The 12301-nt window shown below is 45.7% G+C and overlaps 1 protein-coding gene and 1 long non-coding RNA gene across 2 annotated transcripts in view; one reads left to right on the top strand and one right to left on the bottom strand.

Annotated features, from left to right (window-relative positions):
* The window catches only part of DNAJC3 (DnaJ heat shock protein family (Hsp40) member C3), a 68940-nt gene continuing 57228 nt past the window's right edge, over nucleotides 590-12301 (bottom strand). The window contains 3 exon segments of the mRNA NM_001190184.1: nucleotides 590-830; nucleotides 2448-2596; nucleotides 3739-3871. Coding sequence (NP_001177113.1) covers nucleotides 670-830; nucleotides 2448-2596; nucleotides 3739-3871 — 443 coding nt within the window. The 3' untranslated portion in view covers nucleotides 590-669.
* On the top strand, nucleotides 3854-4990 carry LOC106507943. The gene is made up of 2 exons (XR_001304354.2): nucleotides 3854-4025; nucleotides 4523-4990. It is a non-coding gene; the product is annotated as an uncharacterized LOC106507943 (long non-coding RNA).

The raw sequence follows: 12301 nt of genomic DNA, 5'->3' as shown, positions 1-12301 counted from the left end.
TTACAGGAAATGCTGTTCCACAACTTCAGTTGTTAAAGTATTTCATTCTGCACTACAGCAATATTATTTTAAATATCACTGCTGCTATATTAGCTGAGCCTATTTTACAGATTACGTTTTAGTTTGTTGTTGCCTATTAACCGAAAGGGCCCGTCGGCTTTTGTAACCGATTCTATTGCAGTGGTTTTCAGTCTTCTCCGGCGGGTCCTGAACCAGAAGATGCAGCTCAGTCCAAAGCCAGCCCCGGCTCCAGCGACCACCGTCTGGTAGCAGGTTTTCTCGGACGGGCCCCGGCCACCTTCAGGGACAGCTCGGTCGCGCTCACAGATGTGGAGACGCGTGCGGAGTAAAGGGGCTCGGAACCGCCACGCGTCCCAGGGACTGGCCTGACCGGACCTCGGCCCCCGTCCCCGAGGACGTGCAGCTCAGGAGGCCCTTCCTCCGGCCCCGGGGACCCAGGGCGGGGAGAGGACACGCTGCGCGGCCGCCCGCTTCCCCCCGCCGCCGCCCGCCCGGCCCCGGCCCCCGGCCCGCAGCGCCGGCAACGCGTCTCTTTGGTGGGGGACAAACTGAGAGTGGCAACTTTGTGTTCATTAGGGTCCCGGAAGAAGGTTTGCTTGTTTTTAATCTGGGAAAAACGGAAGGAAGAGGGGCGGAGAGACAGCTGGTCTAATTGAAGTGGAATTTGAAGCGGAAGGGCCCGCCCGAGCTGAAGGGGTTGAAGCCCTGCCACGAGTTCCAGCTCCGGTGGAAGGGGCTCCCGCCGCCGCCGCCCTGCTGGCTCTCGGCGTCCAGGGGGTCTTCGCCGTCGTCGAACTTCTTCCTCATCTCTGGAAAAGACAGCGGCAGACTCGCACCCACGTGCGGCCTCGGGGCGGTGGGGGGGACCCCGGGACGCGTCCCCAGGGGCCAGCGCGGCTGGCACTACCTCTCCCACCCGGGCCGGGCCGGTCCCGGGGGCAACCCCGAGAGGCCAGAGGCTGGAGGGGCTGTTATGCCCTGATCTCAGCCCTAAACCCTCTCGCCCTAAGGAAGTTCCGCTCTGGACAAAAAGTGAGGCTGTGCGGAGGAGCCCCGACGTCACACACCCTCTGAGCCAACAGCCCCGGCCCTGCGGTGGCCCCGGACCGGAGGCCGGGAGGCGTCCGGCCACCTCCGGGGCCTCCCCCCGACCCCCGCCACACCAAGGTCCCTGGGGCCTGAGGGCCGCGAGGCGCCCGGGGACAAGGCCGCCTCCGGCCTGAGCCTGGGAGGCCGAGGCAGACGAGTGCGAGGACGGGACGCGCAGGCCCAGCCGGCCAGGCCCTGAACCCCAGGCCGGGGCAGAGGAAGAGGAGCGCTCAGCGACGCAGCCCGCAGCTCCGCTCTGCCGGCCGCCCACCTGACACCAGGACCCCGGAATAAAAGAGCAAAATCCTCATGCACTCATGAGTAACCCCTGTCTCCTCCACCGAGCTGTCACGTACTTGAGACAAACCTCATTTAACTTTAATTCCACTGCATAAGCAGTCGTTCACAAATCTGTCAAATGGGCATAAAATGTGATTTCTGGAGTTCCCTTGGTGGTGCGGCAGAAATGAACCTGACTCCTCTTCAGGAGGACCTGGGTTTGATCCCTGGCCTCACTCAGCGGGTCAGGGATCCCAAGTGGCTGTGGCTGTGGCTGCGGCGTAGGCCGGCAGCCATAGCTCGGATTGGACCCCTAGCCTGGGAACTTCCATATGCCACGGGTGCGGCCCTAAAAAAAAAAAAAAAAAAAAAAAAAAGATTTCCTTCTATCTTGTTGAATTTGTCTAGCTAAGTCATAGTTTCTGTTCCACTGACAGGAAAAGTCACAAAAAAAGCAGTAGGTGTTAGCTTAACATGAAATTCCCTCTGGAAATGTCAAAGCATCGTTCAGCATAACCTGGATTCTTAGCTGTCCCCCTCTTATTTTCCAGGTCATTTTAGCGCATGATGACATGACATGTATTTCAGTGTGATGATCCTCTGATTGAGGGCACAGCAGCCCCTGGGCAGGTACACGCCCCCTCGCCCAGGGCACACTCCAGCCTGGCAGCCTGTTGCCTAATCGAGCTCCTCTAAGAAATCGCCCTGATCCGCTCCCTGCTGCTCTTTCACATCACAGATGAGAAGATCTGAGGCCCCCAAAGTCCTAGGAACTTGTTCACATCAGAGGCCCCCTCAGGCCTCTGGGTCCACAGCTGGAGGTCTCTGCAGTGTACACGCATATGAGGGTCCCTCGAGTCTGACAGGGACAGACACAGAAGTGGCCCTGGGAGACAGTCACCAGCCCGAGGTCAGCGCCGTGGGCCCACCCACCACGCCCTCCAGCGTCCACTCCCGACCCGCGTGGCCTCTGAGGTGGGCAAGGGAACAGAGCTGGTAAGTCGCCAGTCCCCAGGTCAGCTGTTTCAAGAGCACAGAAGCAGGGCAGGCGACACTACCTGGATCGGAGAGGACTTCTTTTGCAGCAGCTATGTCGATGAACTTCTTCTCAGCTTTCTTCTTTTCTTCTTCATTCTGGAAGTTATCTGGGTGCCACTGCAGTGCTAATTTTCGGTATGCTTTAATGATTTCCTGCTTTTTGGCATTTCTGAAGGGTGGTAAAATCACCAGTCATTAATTATTAACCATAGTTAAGAAGTGTCCAACACACTGTCACAAAGAGCTAAAACAGACAGCTAAGACGGTCCCGCTGGCCAATCGGCAACCTGGTTTTCTGACCGGTGCCACCGCAGCAGGGGAACATGTGACTCAGAGCTCAGCGAGCCCGTGACGGCTGCCCAGGCGCCCCGCATACTCTTCACTAATGCTGGAATCTCGCCAGGAGTAAAGTAAGTACACCTATCTTTAAGATTTTCCTTTAAAAAATAAAGCCTGTATTTTTCTTTTTTCTTCTTTTTTAGGGCCACACCTATAGCACATGGAGGTTCCTGACGTAGGGCTCGAATAGTAGCTGCAGCTAATGCATTTTTAAACTTTATAAATTTCCACAACTACCATGATTCAGTTCTTGGCACTAAAAAAGACACCTCTTTGAAGGCTGCTTTCCGTTTTGTGTCTGGGTTAGCTTACTTAAAAAGAAGAACATTTCAGACATTACACTGAAAGATGAATGGTCCCCTTATTCGGGACGGTGAATCTTACATAAAAACACATATTGAGGAGTTCCTGTTATGGCTCAGTGGTTAAGGACCTGACGCTGTCTCTGTGAGGATGTGGGTTAGAGATCCAGCACTGCTGCAAGCTGCAGCTCTGATTCAACTCCTAGCCCAGGAACTTCCATATGCTGCAGGTAAGGCTATAAAAAGGAAAATTTTAAAAAAAGAAGAAAAATACATACTGAGTAAGTTAGATTCTCTCTGTGCCTGCAAGTTCATTCTAAAAGTACCCCTTTATTTTTAGGCCTGGGGAAGTTCTTTTCCCCAAGCCCTCTCCCTCCTGTCCCCAGCCAAAGAAAGTTCCTGCTTCCCTCTTCCCCCTTCCTAAGAACCTAAGCCTGGGAGGAGTTCATGCTGTCCTGTGTTTGTCACCAGCTGCTAACTCGCCATCATTGCCTGGCTAGTCCCTACCAAAGAAACTTATCTGTGATATACGCAAAATACCTTTATGATGTTGAAGATTGTTAACGTTTAATCTATGCAATTACATAAAAGAAAAAGCAAAGATCAGCTTTAAAACAAAAAAATAAAAGAGTTGGTTAAAATGAATGCAAATTTTAAGTTACTAATTCACCTTTTTACTCCCAAGATTTTATAATAATCTCGTTTCTGCGACTGTTTCAATAGCCTCTGGGCTTTCTCGAGACCTTCTCGAATCTGCTGGTCATTCTCATTGTGTTCCTGAGCAGTTTCATAATCCTGAATGGCTGTCAAAATATGTTGAAGATAATGCTGTAAGAGGAATTACAACTTCTGACCCTGCACGTGTGATGCTGACGTCACCATCCCCAACCCCTTCTTTTGCATTACAACCGAAGAGGTGCCATCACCTTCACCATTTTGTTCAAAACTATGAAAGACGTAAGTAAGGTTGAATTTAGGGAGCTTAGGCCTCTCGTTCAATCACATCCACTCTCCTTGCTTTTACCTGCCCACCCCCCTCATTATCTTCCCACCACTGAGGTATTTCAGCATCAGCAATTTACACACAGCAGTCTTACCATCATTAACACCAAAGTGACCTCACTTTGCTGTACAGCAGAATTATCACAACCTTGAAAATTAACTTTATGTCAATAAAACTTAAAAAAAAAAAAGAGTGAAGTGACCTTCACATAGGAAAAAAGAAAGCAGCAAAGCAAATCTTCCTGGTCAGCTATGAAGCCGAAGTTCAGAAAAACAAGAGGCTTAGAAAGGGACCAGGAGGAACCAGCCGCGAGCAGAACGACTAATTCACCCACAGGTTTCAACACAAACTATTACAAACCTGATTTCTTAGTGTCAATCAAAACAGAAAAACACATACAGTCCTGATGTGAGAAGCCTGATGACAATTCACTTTGCATCTTTTATTTCAGATTATTTTAAGTATTCAGAAAGTACAAGGCATCTGGAAATCTAACGTCATGCACAGAAGAGTCAACACCGCAGGCCTGAGATACCCCAGAGAAGGCCTGCTTGCCCTTGGCTGGTGACTGGGAGGCTGTTCCCTCCGTTCCCTGAAAAGAATGGCTCACGGACCTAAGCTGTTTGTACAAACAATGTGGTTTATGCTAAACGTCTCGCCTTCTGGGAGTCTGGAATTTCAGCACAGGCCAGGCAGAAGGTGCCCACCTGGCCAGCCCCCAGTAAAACCCTGGGCACCGGCTCTCTAAGGGGCTTACCTGGGAGACACCTGCATGCACTGTGGAATCAAGCTTGTTGCATGACTGTCAGAGACACCTAGACACTTCCGCCGGTCTCCTGGGGGGTCTCAGCCCTGCGCCTTTTCCCTCTGCTGAGCCTGTTTTGTGTCTTTTCACTAGAATAAATCTTAGCCCTCAGAACAGCTCTGAGTCCCATGTGTCCTTCTGAATCACCACATCTGGGGGAGGTTTGCGGAAGCACCAGCACAGATTTTTTCTCAAAGTCTTCCCTGGACAGACTACTCAAATAATAGATTGTTGGGTTCAAATTCTAGTTTTCTATTGAAATGCATTTCACTGTAGGCGAGACATCTCTCCGAATAACATGCCTGAGCGTTCATCGTAGCAAGAGCTAATCCTGGACGGGGTTTAGGAAGGCACCTGGGTCAGATTAAAATGAGAAAGATAACAGAGTAAGATCGACGAGTGAGCGAGCCTGAACAACACAGAAAAATGGACCAGCACTACCTTGGCCTCGGGTGGGGGAAGGGGGTTGTTTTCACCTCAAGCTTTTTCCTAATTCCTGCCTCAATATATTCATATTAAATATTAATAGGAAAAATTAATATTACTGTCACCCAGCCAATGGTGACATCATAAAATACCTTTATAATTTAGTACACAGACAAAAGCCATTATAAATAGGAGTGAGATTTAACTTGCAACAGCCATTAGCACTTGACATCACAAGCTAGTAAGGAAATAGACTTGAAAGGAACTTAACACAAGAAGAAAATGTTTCAGTATACCCAAGTTTGCTACTTATGCAAACTCTGTATTTAAAACATGTTTTTATTATTCGGAGTATCTCCCCTACAGCAATCTTCTGTCTCCTATCTTTTATGAATAACATTTACAGTAGATAACATTTTTCCCAATATAGGAAAAATATAAAATTATAGGTTGTTTCCTAAAATTCCCATGATTACAGGTAGGTAACTAATGGGAAACTTAATATAGATGATGTAAGACTTCCCATGGACATAAACTAGATGGCTCGTTTTAAATTATATTTTCTCATTTTCCACTCTTTAAGGGGGAATCTTCAAAAAAGATAAATGACACCCAGTTATGTTTATCCCATATAACTGAGAAGCTGTAAAAAGTATAAGCCCGAAATGTTGAGGCCTTGAATGAACAGAATATCACATATTAGCCAATCCATTTTATAACCTCTAAACCTAAAAAAACCTCACTCTTCCCAAATTCTTTTCCTTCCATACTCCCCTCACCCAGTTCTTAAGGAGCAATGCCAACAACCAGATCAAGACAGCAGACAGTAAGTGCAGGAGCCACTGCCCCACTAAATGGCAAAAATTAATACTACCACAGTAGCCCTGAAAAAGAGCAGATGAGAAATTCGGACAAACTTCTAGAAGAAACGGCAAATGAGATCACATTAATAATGAATACAGCGAAGCAGAGAGTACCACAACCCACATCCACACTGAAAGAGGCCCTAGAAGATCTGGAAGCCCTTCCTTCTGGCCAAGGAGTCTGACTCTCACAAGCAGGAGGAGCTCCCAGGCCACGCTGAGGTTCCCTGGTGAGAGGACTAGGGAACAGCTGGGCAGCCCTCCCCGGCATGTGGGCAGCCGGCTGCAGCATGAACCCCACCCAGGGCCCAAACCACTCTCCAAGGAGAAGGGAGGATGTGCACTCGGAGGGCCCCCGACGTGGCGCGGGGAGCAGGAGGAAAAGGAGAGCTGAGCCCACAAAGGCTCGAGGCCTCTGCAGCAGACCTGGGAGAAGCACAGAAAGGCAGTCCACCCGGAATTTAAATACACCAAAGGACCTAACAAAAAGAAATGGAAATAGAGCATTTGAAAAACTGCAGAAAAAATTACAGCCATAGATGATGAGCAAAGAATACAACCGATACCTAACTGAATCTATGAAGCAGAAAACCAAACCAAAAGAACAAGACAAAACAATTCAAAATCTAAGAAAACTCTCCTGAGGGAGTTGCTGTCATGGCTCAGCGGTAATGAACCCGACTAGCATCCATGAGGACTCAGTTTTGATCCCAGGCCTCACTCAGTGGGTTAAGGATCTGGTGTTGGTGTGAGCTGTGGTGTAGGTTGCAGATGGCACTCAGATCCCGCACTGCTGAGGCTGTGGTGTAGGCCGGCAGCTATAGCTCCAATACGACCCCTAGCCTGGGAACCTCCATATGCTGCCAGTGTGGCCCTAAAAAGACAAAAAACCAAAAAACAAACAACAACTCCTGGACCCAACATGGTTTCACTGGTGAATTCTCCCAAACTTTAAAGAAATAATACCAATCTTACACAACTCTTTCAGAAAACAGAGAAGAAATGAACAATTTCTAAGTAATTGAGTCCAGCACAACCTTAACACTACAATCCAACAAAGATATTCCCCCCAAAAAAACTTACAGGGCAATATCCTTACAGATGCACACTTCTAAACATATTAGCAAATCTAATCCAGCAATATCTAAAAAGGGTAATATAAGAGTTCCCGTTGGGGTTCAGCAGGTTAAAGACCCACCATAGTGTCTAAGAGGATGCAGGTTCGATCCCTGGCCTCACTCAGTAGATTAAGGGTCCAGCCTTGCTGCAAGCTGCCGCAAGCTGCGGCTCGGATCTGTTGTTGCTATGGCTGTGGCGATGGCTGGCAGCTGCAGCTCCGAATCGATCCCCAGCCCAGGAACTTCCACATGCTGCAGGAGCAACCTTAAAATAAATAAATAAAAATAAAATAAATTAAAAGGATAATATATTATGTCCAAAAAGAATTTCTCCCCAATAATTCCAGGTTGATTTAACCTTATAAATATCAATATAGTTTATCATATTAACAGAATAAAGGAGAAAAACATAAATATATACGTAATTTCTATAACTCGATTGCCAACAAAAAGAAACAAATGTTAACTATCTGAACACTTCCCAAAGGTAAAATTTTTAATACAAAAGCAGCATATGAAAACGTATTAAACAGCCTTAGTCATCAAAGAAACATATATTAAAGCCACAATGAGAAACTAACACATACCGAAATGTATAAAATTAAAAAGACTCACAACATCAAACATTTGCAAGGATGTAGAGCAACTGGAACTCTTAGACTTTACTGATGGAAGGGTAAAATTGAAACTGCTTTTTTTCTTTTTTTCTTTCCCAGGCTAGGGGTCCAGCGTAGCCACAGCCACAGCAGCACAAGATCCGAGATTCGACCTACACCACAGCTCACGGCGAGCGAGGCCATGGATCGACCTTGCAACCTCATGGTTCCTAGTCAGATTCAAACTCCTGAAATTGCTTTTTAGAAAAGGGCCTGGTAGTTTCCTTTGAAACTAAGCATATACCTTACCCTAGACATATAGACAAGATAAGTGAAAACATGTCTAAAAAAAGGTCTTGCAGAGGAGTTCCCTTTGCGGCTCAGTAGGTTAAGAACCCGACATAGTGTCTGCGAGGATATGGGATAGATCCCTGGCCTTGCTCAGTGGGTTAAGGATCCGGCGTTACCACAAGCTGATGTAGGTCACAGATGTCGCTCTGCTTCTGTGCAGCTGGAGCTCCGGTTCAATCCCAAGCCTGGGAACTTCCATACACCGCAAGTGTGATCATAAAAAGAAAACAAAAGAAAAGCCTTGCAGCATCATGTTCACAGCAGCTTTCTTCATGCCAACTACAATCAGCCCAGGTGTCCAAAAACATGAGAACATGGATAAAGAGTGTGGCACAGACATCAGTGGAATACTCTTCAGGGATAGGACTAATGATAAAATATTGAATGCTGGCCCCTCTTTTACAGTAGAGAAAAAAATAAAGCTTCACTGAAGCACAGACATGTCTACATGTCTGCTTTCTGCCTGTGGCTGCTCTCGCGCTGCAGTGGCAGCTCAGTAGTAGCAAGAGACTCTGACTCACAGAGCCTGTGATTTTACTTTCTGGACCTTTACGGAAAGTTTCCCAACTTCTGCTCGTCAGCAATAAAAAATGAACTACCAATGACAGTAACAACATGAATAAATCTCAAAAACATGTCAAATGAAAGAAGCCTATACAAAGAGGATATACTATATAGTTCTGTTGATATGAAGATCTGGGATTGGGGGAGTTCCCATTGGGGCTCAGCAGAAAGGAATCGTACTAGGAACCATGAGGTTGCGGGTTCAATCCCTGGCCTCGCTCAGTGGGTTAAGGATCCAGCGTTGCCATGAGCAGTGGTGTAGGTCGCAGACGTGACTCAGTCCCGAGTTGCTGTGGCTCTGGCTGTGGCCGGCAGCTACAGCTCCTATTGGACCCCTAGCCTGGGAACCTCCATATGCTGCGAATGCAGCCCTAAAAAAACAAAAGACAAAAGACCAAAAAAAAAAAAAAAATCTGGGATTGGCAAAACTAATCTATGATGCAGAAAAATCAGAATAGTGGCTGGCTGTGGGGGTAGGATGGGGAGCGACTGGTAAGGGCCAAGAGGATAATGTCAAGTCCTGTATCTTGAGGAGTCTGACTTGGACAAAGACTCTCTTTTACCAAAATTTCAGTCAGGCTTCTCTCTGTATTTGAAATATCTCATAAAACTGTTGCGGGAATGTTTACCTCCTGAGAGAGTGTTATAATACAGACAGTGAAGGTAAGTTTCCTACCACAATGGTTTATACAGACTCATCCTTGGTCTACGAAGAGCAAGTTTTATCCAAAGACCCTTATATCACAGGTTCACTATCAGCACAAGGTAGGAGAGAACTGCCAGCTATTTCTCACATTACAGAGGGCTCAACACAAAAGTCAAACTTCCATCAACGGAACTACATCCTACAAGAGACCACATTCTAACACCGATTCTGAGGGCAAGCCTGACCATTATATTTAAACAGAGAAGAGACAAAACTGTGTTGAATTCTGTGCACAGGGACATAATGTGGCCTGTACGCTAACTGCATGTGACACATCACTGCGCTTTAAACACGTTTTGTTGAAATCTTTGTTGTGGAAAAGAGGTAACAGTGCTAACAGTACACACAAAAAGAGAATTCCAGTTCCTGCCAGATTATAAAATTGAAAACGTGTGTGCTAATTTCTCCATCAACAGTGAGGAAATATCACCAGCCATATCCAAAGCACCAGAGTAGACAGACACTAATAGAAGCCTTGTTCCATGGATGCCGTCTGTTTCTATTTAAGATGGTAAGAAATTTGGTCAGTTTTGTTTTTGTTTTTTTCTCTATCAAAGAAGCTACTTCACTATCAGAGATCACATTTGTTTGTCACAGATCACATACTTGCTCACTGGCAAATAAAAAGCAAAACAAAAACACACCCCTGGATCACTTTCTCCTCTCCAAACCTACCCTCTGTCCTAGTCAAATATTCTGTCCCCACTGGGAAAGGCAACAGGCTTTTTTTTTAATTTAAATTATACTTGATTTAAAATGTTGTGCCAATTTCTGCTGTACAGCAAAGTGACTCAATCATACATACATATACCATTCTTTTTTTATATTATTTTCCATCATGGTCTATCCCAGGAGACTGGATCTAGTTCCCTGTGCTACGCAGTAGGACCTCATTGCTCATCCATTCTAAATGTAAGTGTGCATCTAACCCCAAACTCCCAGTCCATCCCAGTCTCTCCCCTCTTCTTGACAACCACAAATCTGTTCTCTATGTCTGTGAGTATGTTTCTGTTTTGTAGATAGGTTGATTTGTGCCATATATTTTAAATTCCACATATAAGTGTTATCATATGGTATTTTTTTTCTTTATGGCCACACCCACAGCATATGAAAATACCAAGGCCAAGAACTGAATTTGAGCCACAGCTCTGACCTACACCACAGCTGCAGGAATGCAGAAGCTGTAACCCAACAGGTATCAAACCTGCACCTCAGCTATAACCCAAGCCACCTCAGAGACACCACCACATCCTTAACCCACTGTGCCAAAACAAAAACTTCTTGTCTTTTTCTTTCTGACTTAATCTTCAGTTGGTATGAGAATCTCAGGTTGTATCCATGTTGCTGTGAATGCATTATTTTGTTCTTTTTACGGCTGAGTAGTATTCCATTTGTACCATGTCTTCTTAATCCATTCATCTGTCAATGAGGACATTTAGGTTGTTTTCATGTCCTGGCTATTGCGAATACTGCTGCTATGAACATAGGGGTGCATGTATCTTTTTGAAATATAGTTTTCTCTGGATATGCCCAGGAGTGGGACCGCTGGATCATATGGTGATTCTATTTTTAGTTTTCTGAGGAACCTCTGTACTGTTTTCAATAGTGGCTGTACCAATGACATTCCCACCAACAGTGTAGGAGGATTCTTTTCTTCACACCCTCTCCAGCATTTGTTATTTGGAGACTTATTAATGATGGCCTTTCTGACCAGGCTGAGGTGGCACTGCCCTGTAGTTCTGATTTGCGTTTCTCTAATACTTAGCCATGTTGGGCATCTTTTCATGTGCCTCCCAGCCATCTGCATGTCTTCTTTGGAGAAATGTCTATTTAGGTCCTCTGCCCATTTTTCAGTTAGGTTGTTTGTGTTTTTTGTTGAGTTGTATGAGTTGTTTGCATATTTTGGAGATTAAGCTCTTGTCAGCTGCATCCTTTGCAAATATTTTCTCCCATTCTGTAGGTTATCTTTTTGTTTTGGTTTTGGTTTCCTTTGCTGTGCAGAAGCTGGTAGTTTGCTTAGGTCCCATTTGTTTACTTTTGCTTTTATTTCTATTGTCTCAGTAGACTGACTGCAGTCGGCCTTTTTGTTCCCCTGCCTTCTGGGCTTCTGTTCCGGCTACATCCTCTCCCACACTTGCAGAGTCTTTTCCTTTTTTATTTCCTTAATATTTTTATTTTCAACACTTTAAGCTCTTGATCACTTGAAAATCTGCTTTATAGCGTGTCTTTTGCTGTCAGATAATACTGCTTCACTACAGTGAATGTTTTCTGTTTCTCTATTTATGTATTAAACTCATGGATTCCTTGGTGTTTCCTATAGGAAGTCACAGGGTTGGCACTAAAGGGGATGCAGTGTTTTTCTGACTGGCCCGACAGGCCAGTTATCTTCCAAAATTAGGACATTGCCTTTATTCAAGGTCCTTACAACTTCTAGCAGGAAACTCTGCTACTTCAACTTGAACGAAGTAGGATTAGGAGCTATCCTAACATTTACTAAAGGTCACAAGGATCATTTTATATTTAGGCATATATGCCACATATACGTCTGCGGTAAGTATAGTATGAATACTGTGTATATGTATAGAATATTACGTATATGCATAGAACACACTCATGTACTTATGCATAGATAAAAATCTGAAAGATATTAAACAAAACAAAACATGGAGTTCTTGTCATGGCTCAGTGGTTAAGAAATCCCACTAGGAACCATGAGGTTGTGGGTTCAATCCCTGGCCTCGCTCAGTGGGTTAAGGATCCGGTGTTGCCGTGAGCTGTGGTGTAGGTCGAAGACGCAACTG

Source organism: Sus scrofa, chromosome 11 (assembly GCF_000003025.6).
Source record: "Sus scrofa isolate TJ Tabasco breed Duroc chromosome 11, Sscrofa11.1, whole genome shotgun sequence".
NCBI lineage: Eukaryota > Metazoa > Chordata > Mammalia > Artiodactyla > Suidae > Sus > Sus scrofa.
Note: the sequence above shows the minus strand (reverse complement) of the source record. Positions and strands in the feature narration are given on the sequence as shown.